The sequence below is a fragment of the Ceratotherium simum genome, chromosome 6 (assembly GCF_057802395.1).
Source record: "Ceratotherium simum simum isolate JZ-2026a chromosome 6, ASM5780239v1, whole genome shotgun sequence".
Lineage (NCBI taxonomy): Eukaryota > Metazoa > Chordata > Mammalia > Perissodactyla > Rhinocerotidae > Ceratotherium > Ceratotherium simum.
This window is the reverse complement of record NC_141905.1, coordinates 62,000,535-62,021,373: the sequence shown is the minus strand read 5'-3', so window position 1 is coordinate 62,021,373 and position 20,839 is coordinate 62,000,535. Positions and strand designations below refer to the sequence as shown.

The 20,839-nt window shown below is 41.7% G+C and overlaps 1 protein-coding gene across 2 annotated transcripts in view; it reads left to right on the top strand.

The window, feature by feature from the left end:
* FBXW4 (F-box and WD repeat domain containing 4) overlaps positions 1-20,839 on the top strand; it is an 80,789-nt gene that overhangs the window by 9,144 nt on the left and 50,806 nt on the right. For both annotated transcript variants that reach the window (XM_004427974.3, XM_087432480.1), the window contains exons 2-5: positions 10,750-10,845; positions 13,509-13,694; positions 14,129-14,261; positions 19,259-19,353. In XM_004427974.3, the coding sequence (XP_004428031.1) occupies positions 10,750-10,845; positions 13,509-13,694; positions 14,129-14,261; positions 19,259-19,353 (510 nt within the window). The remainder of the gene's footprint in view (positions 1-10,749; positions 10,846-13,508; positions 13,695-14,128; positions 14,262-19,258; positions 19,354-20,839) is intronic.

Here is a 20,839-nt window from a genome sequence, read left to right as displayed (position 1 = left end):
TAGTTGTATGTCGTAGATGCACATCCTTCTAGTTGCTGTACGTGGGACGCGGCCTCAGCATGGCCAGAGAAGCGGCGCATCGGTGCGCGCCCGGGATGCGAACCCGGGCCGCCAGCAGTGGAGCGCGCACACCCATCCGCTAAGCCACAGGGCCGGCCCTAGATCAGCCTTTCTGAAAGTTTTATTATGGAATTCTTGAAAAACTGATTCTGTGATCATGTGAGTGTGGGAACTACTGTGCTTCACATCCTCTCTCTTGGGGATTCACAATGCCTGTTGGTAAATTAAAGGTACTGAGAAGTCCTGTGATAGGGAGACGTGTTTAATTTTATTTTAGCCAGCACTGTCCAAAATGTTTTGACCATAAAATTCTTTTTTTCCCTGCTTAATATCTCTTAACATCTTGCAGAACAGACACGCTGGTCAAGTACCCCGCAAATAAAGAATTTGCCCAATAGCAGGAGGAAATGAATGTGAATGTGAACATGGCCCTAAATCCTAAGCTCATGTAAAGAATCAGGGTTATGCCCAGTGCTTCTGAAACTTCTTTGGACCGCTTTGACAGTGGGTGCCACATTAAGTTACTTTATCTGCTCAGATTCCTTCCCTCGAGCCTCTCTAACCTAAGAATTTGGAGGCCTTGGTTGAATTCCTGAAGATGTGGTATATTATACATTTTTAGGAAGGGCCTTTGGAGCTTGAAGGTAGCGTGTCCAGGTTTCTAAAAATCTGCGGGTATTGTTGAAAGTGTGACTTGCCAAAGGGAGAACTGTACTTTTGAGAACTTGCTTAAGCAGTCCCTAAGCAGTGTCTGTTGAAATACCTATTATGCTAGAATCACAGTTCTCACCTTTTGTCTAAGACATACTTTTGTATGATGTTAGAATTTTTGTTAGTACATTGAAGAATTAAAAGGCGAATGTCTTTTTTTTTTTTTTTTTTGTGAGGAGATCAGCCCTGTGCTAACATCTGCCAATCCTCCTTCTTTTGCTGAGGAAGACTGGCCCTGGGCTAACATCTGTGCCCATCTTCCTCCACTTTATATGGGATGCCACCACAGCGTGGCTTGCCAAGCAGTGCGTCTGTGCGCGCCTGGGATCCAAACCGGCGAACCCCAGGCCGCCGCAGTGGAGCACACGCACTTAACCGCTTGCGCCATAGGGTCAGCCCTGCGAATGTCTTTTTTTAATAAAGCAAGTTTCAGAAAGTTGAAAACCTATCTATTGTTCACTGTCTGGTATGTTACTGTCTGAGTAGAACTGTTTACTGCCCTGACCTTGTTCTCTTATATCCTTTGAGGTAAAGTTCATATATGTTCCTCTGAACATGCAGTCTTCCTGTTATTTGCAGCAAATTGTGTCATGAGCCACATTGTGGCTCAGTGGTTTGTCTGACAGAAATCTTCATAAAAGCGTGGATCTTTAGTTGAATGAAAATAAAATCTATAAATTGTTTAAAATTTGATGGCACACTTATTTGGGGTTCCTGGTATACCACTGCTTTGCAGCATGCTGGTTGAGATCCACTTTTAGAAGTACTAAGAGGTTTAACACTTGATCCTATGGAATTTATGAGTGTATTGGACAAACAAGACATACAGCTGTGAAAAGCTAACAATGCCTAGGTTTATGGTAGGTTCAGTCTGAGGGTTCACATGAGAGTAAGAGGAATGTTCGGAGGAATCAGGGAAGTAGAAGCTTAAGCTGGATGTTGAAGAATGGGGGGATTTGACTAGTGCCCAGAAGAGGGAGGGAAGCAAGCATTTGTCAGGGGCAAAGGTAGGTTGGTGCTGGCAATATAGGAGAAGGTATGGGTATAGGAATGAATGTAGAAGAAATGGGCTTGGCTGGAGTTCAGTTGCATATTGTGGAACCATGGAGGCGAGGTTGAATGAGAAAGGTAAGTTGACATTTGGAGGCCTTTCAAGGGAGATGTGGGTCTGCTCCATGCTCTCCTTGTGCATGGTCTGACCTCATGCTGGCATATTTCCTACAATCTCACTTCACCATGGGTGTTGGGGCTATTCCACGTTCCCTGGCCAGAAGGGTAAGCAATTTAACACAATATAACGATCTTTTCTGAACCTTAATTATAGACCTTTGCTGCTGAGGCCATTGGAGGATTTAGTCTAACACAAGTATAAATTAAGACTTAAATGTTTCTTATCTTGAGCTGTTTAAAAACTTGTACTTTAGGGCCGGCCCCATGGCTTAGCGGTTAAGTGTGCGTGCTCCGCTGCTGGCGGCCCGGGTTCGGATCCCGGGCGCACACCGACGCACCGCTTCTCCGGCCACGATGAGCCCGCGTCCCACATACAGCAACTGGAAGGCTGTGCAACTGTGACATACAACTATCTACTGGGGCTTTGGGGGAAAAAAAATAAAAATAAATAAAAAAATTTTAAAAACTTGTACTTTAAAGCCACATTCTTAGTCTTGGTGGAAGAGCTGGTGGGTACAGACAATATGGGGGATAATCTGCTTTCTGGAGAGCAAGAAGATCAAAGAAATCAAGAGACAGTGTCAAGTTAAAATTTCAAGCCCCCAAGCATCATTTTGCATAGCCCTATCCCCCCTTGAGATGGCCTTGTTCTACCTTTGTGGACAGATACCCTCTCCTGAATTCCCAAGTCAACAGGAAATTATGCTTATGGAAATCATGCCAGTCGTGCAGGTAGGCAACATTGGTGGCATCAAGGGGAATCACACTTCAAGATGGGGTGGGAAGGGAAACTGATTTGTGATCCAGGAGTTTGCTGATCTTAGAGACCATGCAGGTTTAAGACTTTTGCAATATACCCATACTTCCCCCTCCTTCACCCCCCAGCCATTTTTCTTCAGACTAGGTTTATTTATTTGCTTTTGGTTTGGGGTATGAGCTAGGAGAAGTGAAATGAAAGAGGACACTAGATAACTGCCTAGATTAATTTCTGTCCCTTTGGACTCACTTGTGGCCAAGATTTTAAGGAGCCCGATAGCTTACTGTGGGTACATGTGTTGTTTTTGTTTAAAATAGGTCATGCACCCAGGAATGCAGTCAAACTATAATGGTGACTAAGTGCCGGAAAGCTAAGAAGGAGGGGGCCCAAGTGGAAAAATGAGCCTGAGGCAAGAGAAGGAGGGCTGGGAAAATGGAAGTTCCACCAGGCCCACAGGCTGGGTTAGAGATTCCTCCGCGCATTAACAGTCATGCGAGAGGTTTATTTACAGGGCACTAATCATTTTGGGGGGGAGAACCCCCACTTTACACTAGTAACTGTGTTGGAGAAACAGCCAACCAGAGAGCATTTCAAGGATGGGAACAAGGGTCCATACTGAATTCCCAGGGGCACCTGCTCCTGTCTTCTCCGGCACTTCTGCTGCCTTGTTCTACCGACCCCCTTTGGACTGCTTTCAGAGAATGAAGATTTTTTTATTCCTGATCTTTCAGGTGTTGAAGCCAGTAAGAATATAGATAGGATTTGGCCACCAGCTAGGGAAACTAACCTCCAGAGATGATTGAAGGAATACAAGAAAAGAAAAAGCTGAGTTGTTAAGCTGCTTTTAACAAAGTGGTGCTATTTCTCAAGTGAAAGCCAAATGGAATGGTTTTAAAAAGTCGAAATTTGATTTGAAAAAGTGGAGCCAAGTATTTTGGTGATGGTGTTCGCTGTGAGAGAGGATAGCTGCACCTGCTGTTTGGTAGCAGCTTCTAAAGTTCAACTTTGAAAGTTTCTTGTTGCTGTGATCAGGCCCTCAGGGCAGTGCTTTGACCCTTAGTAAAGTGTCACCAAATAGCAGTTAAGTGACCACGGAGATGAGAGAAGCATTATCCTTATCCCAATTCAGGAAATATATTGATTCTTTCCCCCTTTTTTTCCTTCCTGCTCTGATCCAGAATATTCAATTTTTGGTTTCACCTCCACCTATTAATTTAGATGTAACTCAAGAGGAGGAGTTGACTACAAATGATCTCTTCTTTTATATCAGGGAGGGATTTGCAGATAAGCTTTGACAGGGAGTCTAATCTTTTTCCTTAGTTCAGTTCTTTTGGTCCATCCTGGTGGCTATCTTTTACTGTGCTCAGTTCTTTATCCAGCTGGTAGCGTAGGTTGCGCTCTAGCAATGTGAAACCAAGCACCACGTCCACCCAATGGACGAATTCAGGAATGTATTTTAACTTTACATGTGTACACCCAAATCCTAATTATTCAGCCTGAAAGAGGACTAAATTTGACATTAGAAGAACAATTTCTTTTCTTTTTTTTTTTTTTTTTTTTGGTGAGGAAGATCAGCCCTGAGCTAACATCCATGCTAATCTTCCTCTCTTTGCTGAGGAAGACCGGCTCTGAGCTAACATCTATTGCCAATCCTCCTCCTTTTTTTTTTCCCCCCCAAAGCCCCAGTAGATAGTTATATGTCATAGTTGCATATCCTTCTAGTTGCTGTATGTGGGACGTGGCCTCAGCATGGCTGGAGAAGCGGTGCGTCGGTGCACGCCCGGGATCCGAACCCTGGGCCGCCAGTAGAGGAGTGCGCATGCTTAACCGCTAAGCCATGGGCTGGCCCAGAAGAACAATTTCTAATAGTTAGAATTAAGTTAGGAGAAAAACAAATGATTATTGGATTAGCTCTAGTGATGACACCATTAATGGATATTAACTATTACATATATTTATGTAAAAATAATTTAACTTTTTGTAGTGATTTATAACTTACACTGTGCTTTGTTTTAGTTGTTATCTTTAAAACACCATTATTGTGTGAAATATTATCCTTATTTCATAGATGGACAATTAGAGAAGTTAGGTAACCGGAGTTGTATAGTTAGTAAGAGACAGAACTGGGATTCAGATCCAGTCTCCTAAGTCTGTGTTCTGTGCTTTTTCAACAACTTCATTTAGTCTACTATTTAGTTAAAGGTAAATTGAAAGACCTAACTATCAACAATTATGTGATATATTAAAAAAAATTGCTCACTTCCTAAAGTACCGTCTGTTTACCTCTTCTGACCTGTTATTTATGGACACATAATTTTATGTAGTGTCTCCTCACCTCTACCTTTATAAATTTGACTTAGTTTTAAAATTACCATTACTTGTTATAGTCATTTCCAAAATATTTTGCGGTCCTCACATTTGTAATTTCTAGTGGCAATATATGCCATTGTATTAGTATACCATTCTCCCCCACAGACAGACATTTGGGCTATTTCCAGATTTTAGCTCTAATATATAGCTGCGACTGTAAATATCTTTGTGAAAAATATTTTTTTTCTTTTGAATTATTTCTTTGTGATATAGTGCCCAAAGTGGGAATGCTGGGTCAGAAGTTGTCATTTAACAAGTTTTCTTGACAGAATTCCTTTCTGAAAGGCTGAACCAGCGTGCTACCAGCAATATATAACCCAACCCAAACCCTTCTCTCAAACCAAAGCTAATGTCTGTTTTTTTCCACTTAATAGATGTGAGATTACTTAAAGAGTTGTGTTAATGAGTATGTCTATAAACGATTATTGTTGCAGGGTGTTTCCCTGGCGTTTTATCATGTGAACACTGTGTGACTGTTCTTATCTTCTTTTACAGGGTATTGAAGACAGGGTATTATCCTCATAGATTTTTACCAGTCCCCTAAAAGTTTTAGAGATAAGACTTGTACCTATAGTATTAATTGTTAATTTTCCCCTACTCTGTTGCTTTCATTTTAATCTCTTTTTTCTTCTATGCAGTATTTAAAATTTAAATACTTTAAAATCTTCTAGTTAAAAAACTCTTTTAAATTCACTCTTTCATTTTTTTGGAATTTACTGTATTGTGATATGAGATGGTAATTTAAATTGGTTTTTTGCTCTATTGATATCCAGTTTTATCAACATCATTATTATTTTAATGAATATTTTTCTCTTTACCAAAATATTACGTTGTAGAAAAATTGGAAAATACATAAAAACACAAAGAAGAAAATAAAAACACTCAAAGTTGCCTATCCACAGTTAACCATTTTAGAGTACTATATCCTTCCAGTATTCTTTCTAGGCATATATATTCTTTTCCCTCCCTCCTTTCTTTAATTTTATGTTATTTATGTATTTATTTATATATTTATTTTAATTAATTAATTAATTAATTAACATTTATTTATTGTGAGGAGATCAGCCCTGTGCTAACATCTGCCAATCCTCCTCTTTTTTTGCTGAGGAAGACTGGCCCTGGGCTAACATCCATGCCCATCTTCTTCTACTTTATATGGGACGCCTCCACAGCACGGCTTGCCAAGCAGTGCATCGGTGTGCTTCTGGGATCCAAACTGGCGAACTCCCGGCCGCTGCAGTGGAGCACACGCACCTAACCGCTTGCGCCACCGGGCCGGCCCCTCCCTCCCTCCTTTCTAATAAAGTTGGGAACATGCTCTACAACCCCAACAGCACTAATTAAGTAGTGATTTCTTTCTTTACTGTAAAATTTTACTTTGTCCATTATATAGTAAGTTCGCATCAGTTTGGTTAATTTCTGCTTTCTTTTTTAAAATTGAAAGACAGTTTGCTTATTTCCAATGTCATCTAATTGGATAGAATGCAGGAAGTATAATTGCTCTGTCAACAAACACTTATTGATACTTACTATGCATAAGGCATTGGGTAAATGAAAATGGTGCCTGGCGCATCATAAGCACCATATTAAATGTTTGTTAAATACATTATCTTTGGAAGCATGATCCAGAGAAATTATGGCACTCTAAAATCATTTTTAAATAGTATTCAGTTGGGTTAACTAAACTCTACTTACTATATTGAAAGATTCTCAGTAGTAAGATTTGAAATAAAAATATGTTTTGGGTTAACTTTCTTTTAGCCAGAAAATTGTAACAAGAAAACCTTTCCTAAGTGTTGGCTCTCTTTAAATTGTTTCAAAAGATAGACATGAAATTATGGATATATAAAAATTAAAAATGTCTGCATGAATAAAAAGCTAAAAATTAAATAAAAAGAAAATAATAAATTGGAAAAAAATTGGCAACACAGAATATGTAAAGAGCTTTTATGAACTTGCAAGAAAAAGACCATGAACCTAATAGGAAGAGGGGCAAAGGTCATGATAACATTTCACAGAAGAAATGCTAATGGCTTTCAAACACATGACCAGATATTCAGTTTTGTCCATAATTGGAAAAAATACATGTTTAAACAACATGGGAGGAATCTTTTTTTACTTCTTAGAATGGCAAAGATAAAAAGAAAATTAAAAAATGTCAAGATCATGAAAAATAAGGAGAGACTGAGAAACTGCTATAGACCAGAGGAGACTAAGGAGACATGATAATTAAATACAATGTGGATGCTAGATGGATCCTGGGACAGAAAAAGACAGTGGAGAAATTGGTGAACTCTGAGTAAAATTTGGAGTTTAGTTAATAGTAATGTACCAGTGTTCATTTCTCAGTTTTGACAAATATATTACGGTTATATAAGATGTTAACATTAGGGAAGCCCAGTTAAGGGTACATGAGAACTCTGTGTACAATCTTTGCAACTTTTCTGGAAATCTAAAATTATTCCAAAATTAAAAAGAAGAAAATCAAGGATATTCAGAAATAAATAACTCTAATATGATATTGGAAGTATAAGTTGGTATAACCTCTTTTGGATGACAATTTGGCAGTATCCATCAAAAGAAAAAATACACAATTTCCTTTGACTCATTCAATATCATTGCTAATAATTTTTTTCTCTAGATATATTCTCACACGTAAATTGAGGTATAAAGATATTTGTTGTTTATAATAGCTAAAGTCTGGACACCTTATAAGTGTCAAGTAGGTGACTGGTTAAATGACAATTGAGTCACACAATGGAATTCTGTGCAGCTGTTAAAGAGAATGAGATGAATCTAAATGTATTGATACAGAATGATCCCCAAGACATATTGTTAAGTGAAGAAAGCAATGAGTAGAATAGTATACTACTATTTTTTAAATTAAAAAGTGGGTATATAGGGCTGGCCCCATGGCGTAGTGGTTAAGTTTGGCATGCTCTTGGCAGCCCACATTCGAGGGTTTGGATCCCAGGTGTGGATCCACACCACTTGTCAGCCATGCTGTGGTGGCAACCCACAAACAAAATAGAGGAAGATTGGCACAGATGTTAGCTCAGGGAGAATCTTCCTCAACAACAACAACAAAAAAGTGGATATATGTATAAATACATACACACCCCAATATATATGAATCTACAGTGTATAATATAGTTGCCTCTAGGGAGGGTCTCAGCCAGGAGTGAGAATGACTCACTTTTGCATTGTTAACCTTTCATATTATCTGCATTTTTTTTTTTACTATGGGCATTTATTACTTTATTAACCAAAAATAATTATTCTAGGCCAGGAGGCAGTTATTTATCTAGGAATGGATTACGTATCTTCTCTTTCTGCTTGCCACAACCATCCTTTCTAACCTGTATGTGTTAGAATCTTGAAAGCAGGACTTGCTTGCTGCCTTTTAGTAAAGAGTGGTAAGTGTGAAGGTATAGTAAAGGAGAAGAAATATGTGTCTCTTTCCTTTTCTCAGTAGACATGGCAGTGATCACTCTGTGTCCCAAGCAGTGTACCTTGTATTGTCCAGTGGACCAAGCCAAGGAGACACAAGGGAGATGAGGGGGCCTGAAATGGAATTTTCAAATCCCTGCCCACGGTTTCAAAATTCTCTCCAAAGGGGCAGTTTCAAAGGGGCTTTGAACTCTTCTCTCTATCCCCTACTACTCCAACCCAGCCCCAAACTATGCCATTCCTACTGCTGGTGTGTTCCCTCATCTCTTACTGTTTTAACTTTCCTCATCCAGAAAGTACTATTGACACCCCCCTCCAATATTTTTTTAAATGAAAATTTTAAAACATAGAAAACTTGAGTGACTTTTGCAATGAACACTCATATACCCACCACCTGGATTCTACAGTTAACATTTTACTATATTTGCTTTATTATGCATTTCAAAGTGAGTTGCAGATATCAGTACACTTCACCCCTAAACACTTCAGCATCCATGCACATCATTGACTAGAGTATATTAGTTTATGTTTCAAGACAAATTTATACACAGTGAAATGCTCAAATTTTAAGTGTATCATTTGATTCGTTTTTGACAAATGCGTACACACCTGTGTAACCCAAATCTCTTCAAGAGTTAGATATGGAATGTTACCCAGAAAGTTTCTACGTGTTCCTTCCCAGTCAATCCCTTTCCCCATCCTGGTGGAAATCACTATTCTGATTTTTTCACCATAGATTAGTTGTCTTTCTCAAGCTTCACATGAATGGGATCATACAATATGAACTCTTTTGTGTAAGATTTCTTTCATTCATCATAATATTTTTGAGATCCACCCACATTACTGTGTATATCAATAGTTCTTTCTTTTCTTTGCTGAGTAGTATTCCATTGTATGACTATACACTGTGGTGTGTTTATCCATTCTCCTGTTGATGGATGCCTGGGCTATTATGACTAAACTTCCTATGAATATTCTTGTGTAAGTCTTTTTGTGAACATATGCTTTCATTTCTCTTGCGTAATTGCTAGGTCATAGAGTATGTTTAGGTTTATAATGAACTGCCAGACCTTTTCCCAAAATGGCTTTACCATTTTGCTCTCCCACCAAGAATGTAGGAGAGTTCCTTATTGACCTTCAAAAAATGTGTATACATATCCAGAGAGGATTTCCCCATATTTTCTGGATATAAGCCCTTTGTCAAATATACATTTTGTGAATATTTTCTCCCAAACCATGGCTTGTGTATTCATTTTGGTGAGCAGAAGTTTTTAATTTTGATAAAGTCTAATTTATTGAAATTTTCTTTTATGTTATTGCTTTCTTTGTCATTTTTTTTTTTTTTTGGTGAGGAAGATTGGCTCTGAGCTAACAACTGTTGAGATTGGCTCTGAGCTAACAACTGTGCCCATCTTCTTCTATTTTGTGTGTGGGATGCTGTCACAGCATGGCTTGATGAGCGGTGCGTTGGTTTGCGTCCGGGATTCGAACCTGCGAGCCCTGGGCTGCCAAGGCAGAGCGCGCTAACTTAACCACTACGCCACTGGGCCAGCCCCACTTTCTTTGTCTTAAGAAACCTTTGCCTACCCTCTAAGTCACAGTGATATTTTTATGTATTTTCTTCTAACAGCTTTATAGTTCTAGATTTTATGTTTAGGTCTGTGATCTATTTTGAATTTTTTTTTTTTTAAGATTTTATTTATTTATTTTTTTCCCGCCAAAGCCCCAGTAGATAGTTGTATGTCATAGCTGCACATCCTTCTAGTTGATGTATGTAGGACGCAGCCTCAGCGTGGCCGGAGAAGCAGTGTGTCGGTGTGCGCCCGGGATCCGAACCCGGGCCGCCAGCAGCGGAGCGCGCGCACCCAACCGCTAAGCCACGGGGCCGGCCCCTATTTTGAATTTTTTCTGTATGATGTGAGGTGGGGGTCAGGGTTCATTTTTTTTCCTTATGGCTAGCCAGCCAGTGGTTCCAGCACCCGTTGTCATCTTTTCTCCATTAGATTGCTTTGGCATTGCTATAGACACTTTAAAGGCAGGCTGTTGTCTTTGGCTTTCTTGGTTATCCTAGTACTGAGAGAGAAGGGTTATTCCTTTCTTGTCTCCTAACCCCTTTACTTATATCCAGATATATTCTGGATGTTCCTGAGTCCTGACTTGTAAACCTTTGGAATTTTCTCTGGTTGGCAATGAGTTGTAGTGAGTGGATTATCTGTTGTGTCTGGACACAGGATGGCCAGTGTACCAGTGAAGGAACGGGTGAAGGTGTCTCAGAACTGGAGGTTGGGGCACTGCCGAGAGGGGATTCTGCTGAAGTGGAGATGCAGGTAAGTAGCCTCTTGACTCTTTTAAACTACCTGCGACAGAGACGCGCACTGGGGAAGTGAAAAATATGGTCCTAGCTAGAGTGTCAATGTGCCTATCTTGGGTGATGTGGCACTGGTGATCCTTTAAACACCACAAAGGGGGCATCAGAGGGACAACTTTTTTCACATTTAAAAAAAGGATTACAAAAAATGTACTTTATTTTAACGAATTCTGTATTTTTTATGATTATAAAAATAATAAATGTTTATTGTAGAAATTTGAAAAAAATAGAAAAGTTTAAAGAAGAAAATAAAACTTACCTATTATCCTACCACTCAGAAGTAACCACTGTTAGTGTATCTCATCAAAAGAAGTAAACGAAGCCAATATTTCAACTCATTTAGTTTTACAATTATTTTTCTTTAAATATTCTATTCTAGGGAGTTAAACCCACTCTTGGCTTCCTGTAGTCCTCTCCCCTACTTTATTAAAAGGCAAATTAGGATCTAAAGGTTTGGATATATATGTTAGAGGTAGAGCTTAGAAAAAGTGCCAGGAAATTTAGATAATGGCTTTGGTACTGTTAGCGCCACAAATTTTATGCTTCATCAGTGCTAAATTATTTCATAGTTATTATTTGACTCCCTACCAAAAAAAGTGCACTTTGTTGATTGGTTGGAATGGATAGGGAACATCATGATTCCTCGTTCCAGGTTGACCTGTACCTGTGCTGATAGATACAGGCAGGCTTCTTCATCTGATGACTCTTTCTCTCTTGCTTGTGTCCAGTGTCTGCTGGTTTCACTGACATTGGTTGCTGCGAATTATGTGGTGGTGGTGATGGTAAAGAAACTACGGGGGAGAAAGATGGATTTTTATGATGAAAGACTTTACCCTTGGCTTCCGCCTTTTGCCTTTTAATACCAAAATATAGAGTTTATTTCTCTATCAATTTGTCCCTGGCGTCTTTTTGGGCTGGTTTCAAGCAGTTTGGCAAATAAACACACAAAACTATTACCAGGCTGCCCTGGGATTCTCCACTGTTCACCTGGCATGAACCTGGCTTCTTGTCCTAGACAAGTGGCTGTTTACCCGATGGCTCTAAACACGTGAATTCCAAATCCCTCTGCTTGCTGCCCACTTGAGTGTGCCACAAACTCGTGCAAGGGGATGTTGAAGAGGAACGTGCAGAGTGAGTGAGAATGTAGGCATCTATACACATTCTACACATGTTCCATATAATATATGCACACACTTGTGAAACCTCATGAGCAGAAACTCAGTTACTACAAAGTCCAAGCTGCATTTAATGGCCCGTCAAGTCAATTTGCAGAACTTTTCCACATTCCCATGACGCTTCTATTAAAGAGTTTGGGGAAGAAACACAGCCCAGTTTGCTCAGACAGGCTTGGCAGTGGGAGATGATGACTCTGTAAATGGGGATGAATCAGCTGTCCCTGTGCTTTGCTGGGGACCTGGTAGCTCCGGGACCCCTCTGTAGAGTAGGACAGGCTGCTGGGATGTCTACCTTGGGAAACGGGATTAGTTCCCCCCACAGAGCCTGGTCTCTGGCAGAGTCTTTTTTCTTCTTAAGGCTCACTCAGTGCCACGGGACTGGCCTGTGGCTTTAACCTTTCTTCTTCCTGCCAGATTGTAGAGGGAATCTTTAACCATTTGTGGATTTCTCTTATCAGCTGCCTATGAGGGCTGACTATTTCTCTGTAGCCCCTGAACTGTAGTAGACGACTCTGGGGCTGTGTTTTTCCGTTGCCACACTTACTCTCTAATATAGAAGTATAGATTTCCCCTGTAAGGATCCAGGTATCTAATCAGGACATTAGCATCCTTTCCTAAATGGCTTATTCCTTTCACTTATAAATGGCCCCTTTGCTCCAGTAGGACAAGAGATTGGGGTTTCCCTGGGCTCACTCTTCTCGTCTCTATCACGCCCTAACTGGTCTATTGCGAAAGAGTATGAATGGGAGTCTTGGAACCTTGAAACTTATCACTTATACTTCAAATCAGTGAGGATGCAGAATGAAAGAAAATTATTTCATCTGGATGGAAGGTTTCTTTTTGTGCTTCCCCACCCATCAATCATTGCATTTTCTAAGCTCCACCTACCCACAAGAAGTCTAGGTTGCTGGTGGTAATTCCAGTCTTAAGCATTCCCCAATTAAAAGTGATATTTATTTATTTATTTATTTAAATTTTTTAAAGATTTTATTTATTTATTTATTTTCCCCCCAAAGCCCCAGTAGATAGTTGTATGTCATAGCTGCACATCCTTCTAGTTGCTGTATATGGGACGTGGCCTCAGCATGGCCAGAGAAGCAGTGCGTCGGTGTGCGCCCAGGATCCGAACCCAGGCCGCCAGCAGCGGAGCGCACGCACTTAAACCGCTAAACCACGGGGCCGGCCCAAAAAGTGATATTTAATTGGTCTTTTAATTCTGAATTTCTTTTAGAGTATCCAAAGAAGATTAGGTCACCGCAAAGCTCAGTCACTTTGGTTTTCTGAGGGTAGCCTAAGGGTAGGTAATTTTGAAGGAGAGGAGTAGGGTATCGACTTAGCCTTGCAGGTTATCCTTGCTAAGTTGGGGATTGGTCAGCCTCTCAAAGATTGGAGTCGAATTTCATGCTGTGTCTTGATGATCCTAAAATTTTGTTTTCCATCTCTGCAGTCAGATGCCATGGATGCAGCTAGAGGGTGATTCTTTGTACATATCCCAGGCTAATTTCATCCTGGCCTATCAGTTCCGCCCAGATGGTGCCAGCTTGAACCGGAGGCCCCTGGGAGTCTTTGCAGGGCATGATGAGGACGTTTGCCATTTCGTGCTGGCCAACTCGCATATTATCAGTGCAGGAGGGTAAGTGCTGCAGGCTTCTCCTTCCACCCTCTTCTGTAGTATTCTTCAGGGACTTCTCTGTCTCAACTCCAAAGGGATGAGGAGGGAGACTAGAAAAAGGGGTAGTGTTTTTTTTCTATTTAAAGCAGAGAGATTTACCAAAGGCACTTAATAGGGTTAGCTGGAGAAGGAAAACAGGAAGAGCCTTTAATGAAAAGTGAAGCTGGTTTCGATAATCTCAAGGGGGAAATTTGTTTTGTCTCTCAGCTCTGTTCAGCCCCCAGTGTACTGAAGAAGTGAAAGCATCTAGAAGCTCAGCACCTTATTGAGCTGAATTGCCTAATGCTTAGCAAATTTGGATGTCACTGGAGACTTGGGCTGTTTCTGTAGACTTGTTCTCTTTCTACAGAAAGAATAATTGGCTATTGGGGGTGGGCTCCTTATTTCTCTCCTAGAGATGGGAAGATTGGCGTTCATAAGATTCATAGCACCTTCACTGTCAAGTACTCGGCTCATGAACAGGAGGTGAACTGTGTGGATTGCAAAGGGGGCATCATTGTGAGTGGCTCCAGGGACAGGACGGCCAAGGTGAGGTGGTCTCCCCCTTACATACTGCTATTTCCTCCTGTCTATAGGGAGTAGGGTGGGAGAGGGTGGATAGGGCCTTGAGTCTTGGGATTGGCTGAGAGCATTGGGTTGGGGGAGGAGGGGAAACAACACAATAAAGGACTCACTTATATGCCTCTGGCATGCAGCTTGCCATGCCAGGCTGTGTCACTGCCAGCTGGCCTGGGAAAGGAGTGGACAGTGGCTGGGAAGCTTGCCACTCACTTGAAATGTGGTGTGAACTCAAAAACAGAGGGCCTAGCCAGCTTTTCCTCCCTGAGCTGAGTTTCCTCAAGTTTGTGGGTTGAGTTCTGACCCCAATATTTTATTTTAAAATCTCCCTTCTTTTGCTTGCTCTCTGTTTAGGGAGGTTAATTTTTCACCACCTTGTTTATAAGCAATCAGGCTGATAATTAAAATGTGTTTTTATTGCTTCTCTGGAGAGTCATGTGGTCAGTAAGCAGTAGAAAGACGACGAGAGAAGGGCGTTGTTTGCTCCATCACTGCCAAATTGCCTGGTCTACAATCAGACATCTGCCAAGGCATGATAGAGTGAGGCTGATAAGTGGTGTGACCCCTGCTTTATGGACTCAGCTCATCCATGTCTCGGTCAAATAGGCTCCAACCCATGAAACAGAGAACTTTCTCCATTCCTGTGTCCAGCAGCCACCAGCCAGGGCCTGGTCCTGGGGGCTGCTGTGGGAACTTTGCTGACAATTCAGTTGATGGTACAGGAAGCCCAATAGTTGTCTTGCTTGTCTGTTTCCCAGTATCTGGAGACTCCATAGTGCTAATAGGAGCAAAATGCTTGTCTGTGTCAGCAAAAGGGCCTCTAAGACATATAGGGAAAGAGAAGTTGCAATCTTGACTCACTGACTTTTCTGACTCCACGTACCCTCTGGTGATTACTCCTTCATGTAAAAATGTTGCTGATTTATGTAAAAAGAAGGGCTAACTATGTTCCCTTCTATTTATGGAAGTTTCTCCTCCCTTTGCTATTTTCTTCTTTACACTCTGTCTGTCAGAGAGACATGCGCACCAGCATAGGGAGACTGAGAAAAATCCAGAAAATGTTTTGGACCAACATGGAAACTGAATTTCCTGTCACCTACTTCCCATTCCCGTACCCCATACTTACTTCAGGTTTCTGATTGGTCCCTGTCTTTGTACCATTCCTTGCAAAGAGACTGGCCTTAAGTTGCTATACTGCTCAGAAGTTAATTTGTATAGAAACATTTTGTGACATGTGTGACCTAGATACTCCCATCTCATTCTAGCATCTTCTTGTCATGGCTTCAAGCTTCCCCTGGCTCTTCCTTTTCAGTGACATCTCTTTCTTCTATCCTATTCTCCGTAGTCACACACCCAGAGCAATATACAACTAAGCTTTATGACTACAGGTAGCGGTTCAGGGGTATGGACTGCTTACAGTTGAAGAATGATAGCAATTTTACTTGGGATATTGGGTTAGTTTCGTGTTTTAAGTACCGACTCAGTCCTATTTAGCAGCTTAGATTTTTTTAAGCATTAAAATAGGTACTCTAATTCTAAAATTGTCACTGCAGTACATCCTATCCCTTTTGAGGATTTCCTTTAGGTCAGTGACAGAATTCTCCCCCCTGGTTCTTCAACTCCAGAAAGCTAGTCAGCTGTTTTAGGACTCCCCAGTGACCTCCAGGCCAGCTCATCTTTTCTGGCTTTCTGGATGCTGCTTCTGTTCTCTGCTTTCTGTTGTTGTCTTTGCATTTAGCTGCCTTCATCTTCCTGGCCCATTTCCACCTTAGCCACAGCTGGTCTTTTATAACTGACTCTTCATTTCTTTTCGGTAGCATCTGCAACTCTACAGCTGCTTCCACATGCTTCTAATACCTAAACCCACATAAGAACTTAGTCATGTTTGCCTGTAAACATCTATAACCTGGTTTTTTGGTTTTCCCCAAATATGTACTGTGTTTTAGGAAGGAGATTTATTTTATTGGAGTGAAGAGAACCAAAACATTTTCTTTGCAAGACTTCTGAGCTAGGGACTGAGCTGACCAGACAGCCCTCTTCTTTCCCCTCCTCCAACGCTAATTGCAAACTTACTGTGACTTAGCTTGGACTGCCTCTCTGGGTTTTAGTAGGGCCAGCTCCATCCTGAGATGTGATAGGATGGTAGCTTACATTCTTGGTAGGCTTGGGCCGGTACTGACCATTCTTTCAATTCTTCCTTTTTCTCTGTTCTTTCATTCATTCTGATAAATACCTACTGTACGTGAGGCTTAGTGCACAAGACACCAGGGCTCTTCAATGGGGAAGAAGATACAGCCTCTCTCCTTAAGGCGACTGAGACGCGTGTATTGGCTATGAAGCTGATTGGAAGTGGCCAGGACTGTGAAGTGTAAGGCTCTAGGGAAAGAGCCAGAAAGTTCAGAGGGTGGAGAGATCACATCTGGCTTGAAAGAGGAGACCTTATGAAGGAGGAAACATTTGAATTTTTTTCTTCTTTTAGTAATTTTTCAATGCATAGGTTTGCTTGTTTATTTTATAACAATATAGAGTGTAACCAGGCACTGTGCTAAGCACTTCACATTTATTCGTTTTCTCATTTTATCCTTTAGGGTAATTCTTTCTTCACATAATTGTGCTCATAATATATTTTATATACCCGATATATCCTGTTGTATCTACTTTATTTTATAAGGTTTTCCATTATTATTACAAATTATTTGTAAGTGTCGTCTTTAATGGCTTCACAATGGACTCACCATAATTTAGTTACCATTTTTCCTATTGGTGGATGTTTGTATCTAGTTTTTTCCTACGGTAATGAGAACCACCATTATCAATGCCTAATACCTGCTGAATACTGTGGCTACTGTGCTGGGTGCTTTATACATATATCTTCACTTTTCCACACTGCAACCTTGAAAGATAGGTATTATTTTTCAAATTTACACATGAGGAAACTGAGGCTAAGAAGTTATGAAACATCCCAAAGATCAGCGATGATAAGTAAACAACTACGGTTCAAACCCAGATTTGTCTGATTCCAAAGCCCATGCATGCTCTTTCTGCTACCGCAGGCTGCAGGGAATATTTCTAGCATTTGGGTTTGTCTTTGTTTTAGGATCATTTTCTTAGGATAGAGTCTCAGCAATAGAATTACCAAGTTGAAGACTTGGTCATTTTAAGGGTCTTGATAACTATTGCCAACTTTTTCAAAGGACTGTGTAAATGTCCACTCCCAGTGAGTTATATCTTCTCAGCGGATGGGTCTGTTTTGGATTTCACCACTGAGGGTGAAGATGTGATCAGCATATTCATATTTCTGGTGGGTAGTGTGCTGCTGAGGCAAGTCGAGAGGGCCACTTTCCAAGATCATGCTCAGAATTGGCAGCATGCTTCCTGAGCCACTCATGGAGACCAGAACTACTTGTTCTGTAGTTTGCACAATCTAGGAATCCACTAGCCGTTTCCATGGAGGCCACTAGTACATTTGCTAGTGAATTCAGGCCTAGGGCTGTCCCCATAGATTTTATAATCAGCGTCCTCAGTGTCTCCCCACCTCCTAAGCAAGAACCTGCCTCCTAGGGAGTTTGCAGCAGGGAAAAGGCAAACCTCTCTTCCAAGCTGAGGCTATCTGAAAGAAGATATTAGAAGTGCATCTAGTTACAACCAAAGTGGCCTGACTGTAGATCTAGAAGAGTAAGCCAGAATCATGGCACACCAGGAAAGTTGGGGTATTTACCTTTGTTTTCTGCCCTTCTTCATTCAGGATCTTCTTGTTAAATTTATTATCTTTTCTCTATGTTGGGAAAAGCAACTTACACCCTCCTCCTCATCATACATACACAAAATCTAAGAAACATTTTCTCCTTTTATAGGGAAAAGATATCATGTGACCCTAAGAAGGCAGGACTACCCCCACTCCATCACCTACTCCTTAAACTCAAGGAATGTTTCCTGAAAGTTCTTCCATCTAAGGTCCTGACTGACTTTGTTGTGTTCCCCTTATAGCACTGCAGGGACCTTGAGAGGTCGCTGATACATCTGGCCACCTCAGGATTCCTCCTTGGCTGCTGTCTGGGTACAGCCCTGTACATTTGAGATTTGCTTTCTGTTTGGTTAGAGGCTTATTCCCTGTACGTGTCATCTGGGGTAGGGTAAGGTGAGGGGGGCCTTGTGCTTAATGGGAGATTTCTAAATGCACTGACTGCTGAGAGGGCTCTGTGAGTGTTGATTAGAGTTAAGCCCAGAGTGGCTGCTAATGTACATTCCTGACTGATAGGGACCAGATAATGTGCTCCAAGCAATATTTTTAACCTGTAGGAGATATGGAAGCTTAAAAGAGTTAAGCTTTTCTGCTACTTTTGGTGACACTAGGTGCTAAATTCCCTGCTGACATGAATAGCATTGGATTCTGGGCATTTTCAACAAACAAACAACAACACACCACCTTCCCACTTTGAAGTCTCTCTTCTTTCATTCTTTCTTTCCCTTGAATCTTCCTTTTACTCCTTTCTCTAATTCTACTCTAATTCTGTCTCTGTCCTCCCACATTGTACCTTGATCTTTCCTTCCTCTCCCCACCCCCACCAAGTAAAATCTTGGTGAGAGGTAGGAAAAAGGAAAATCCACAAACATGGGGAGGTTGCTGAGAGAAGCAAGCCCCATCTACCCGCTCATCTCAGTCAAGTCTCAGCTGAGGAATGTGGAACTTCTGATTCGCTAGTATAAAATTGGCTGGTAAGTAAGGGCTATCAGGTAGAAATAAAAGAGGGTGGTTAGGACTGGAAGCCAGGGTCTATTTGGGTGGTAGGCGATCCAGAAGCTGGAGAGGCCCCTCTGCTGATACCCTGAGCTCTGTGTATACAAGACAGAAAGGATTCTCCATTTCCCCACCCCCCCTAGGGACAATCACCACACCAGGTGCATCTTTCTCCCCCCATACCAATCGCAGGCAATGCCAACAAGAGCATCTCCTCTCCCGTTTCCAGGTATGGCCTTTGGCCTCAGGCCGGCTGGGGCAGTGCTTACACACCATCCAGACTGAAGACCGAGTCTGGTCAATTGCTATCAGCCCATTGCTCAGGTAAGGGAGATGTTTTTGGATATGGTTTTGTCTCTTATAATAATGCTTTTATTTTGTGAGGTTAGGTGGGCTAGAAAATCTTCCACCTGTGTATTCTAGATTGTTTTGAGCCACTCTCCTGGAGATTTTGGAAATCCTCCTAAGACTTGAGGTCTGTAGCTCACTTCATACATGTGTTGGGTTGAGATAACCTTCTAGGGGCTAACTTCCTAAGCATCTAACCCCAGAAATGTGAAGGAAAAGATATTATGTTAGAATGTAACTGAGTCCAGCTATAACGAGAATGTCCTTTCTGGAGCAGATGCCCTCTGGGGTTGCTCCCAAAGCAGAGGCCTCATAGCACCCCTGGGAGGTGACAGCATCAGCCAACCTGCTCTCACAACTCACATCTGTAGTCTGTTCCCCTTGGAAAATGTCTTCTGGAGTGTCCCATACAGAGTTGAGTCATCAGGAGAGGCTTGGGGCCCATGTCCAATTGGGCCCTCATCCAAAGATGTGGACGTGGAGTAGATTCATTGACACTTGTAGCAGAAGTGCCAATTTTTGATGGTGGCTTTACCCTACGCTTTGGCTTGACTGGTATTTCTCTAGTTTACCTATGAACGAGTGAGCTTTGCATCCTGACTTCTGCTTTCTATGCTCTCTTGAACCAAGGCAGAGTGTCTCTCCTACCCAGGAGGGTACATAGACACCCTCTCCTGCACCTGCTTTATCAAAGTGTTTACCTAGGGTCTTCCCCCACTTCCTTCACTCCTCACTCCCCTCCTAAATGATCAATGAGAAAACTGTAGGGCTGCCACCCTCCAACACTGGGTTTAAGTCAGTCACTTGTTTTATGAGTGAGTTGATCCTCCCCCTTTACTCAGGCCCCTTCAGCCTCCTTCTCCTCACCCCATGGAGCCTGCACCCCTCCTCCTGCCCCCTTCCACAACTCCCTTTCAAATTTTTTTCTTCCTAAAGAATTAGAGCCGATTAGCCACGTCATTAATTCTTCAATTTGACGGCTGATATAGCAGGACCTGAAACACATTGCTGACCCCAGAGAATGGAGACCCCATTCCTTAACATATTGACGATGGGAGAAGTTAATTAAAATTCCACAGAGCGGAGGTGTCGGCTAACCTATAAACCTGTCGCTGTTTGGAACAAATCATTCTAGCAATCCTTGGAAAGAGGGAAGGAAAGACCAGCAGGGAGTACAAAGGCCTAAGTGTGTGGGAGCGGAGGGTGGAAAATGGAGCATCGAGCTTTGTCCCCTCCTCAGTTTCTTCCTAATGCTGCCCCTTTTAAAGCCAGTTAGACAGGCTTGGGGGTCTGTGGGCTAGACATGTGTTAAGGCTTGAAGGAAGGCAGGACAGCCTGTGGGAGGTGACAGGTGGGCTGGTGACTTTGTCTTGGTGGTTGCCTGTGGACTCCTACTGGCTTTAGGAGACTAGGGTGGGCTGGGGTGGGATTGGTGGTAGAGGGAAGCTTTTCAGGGCTGAAG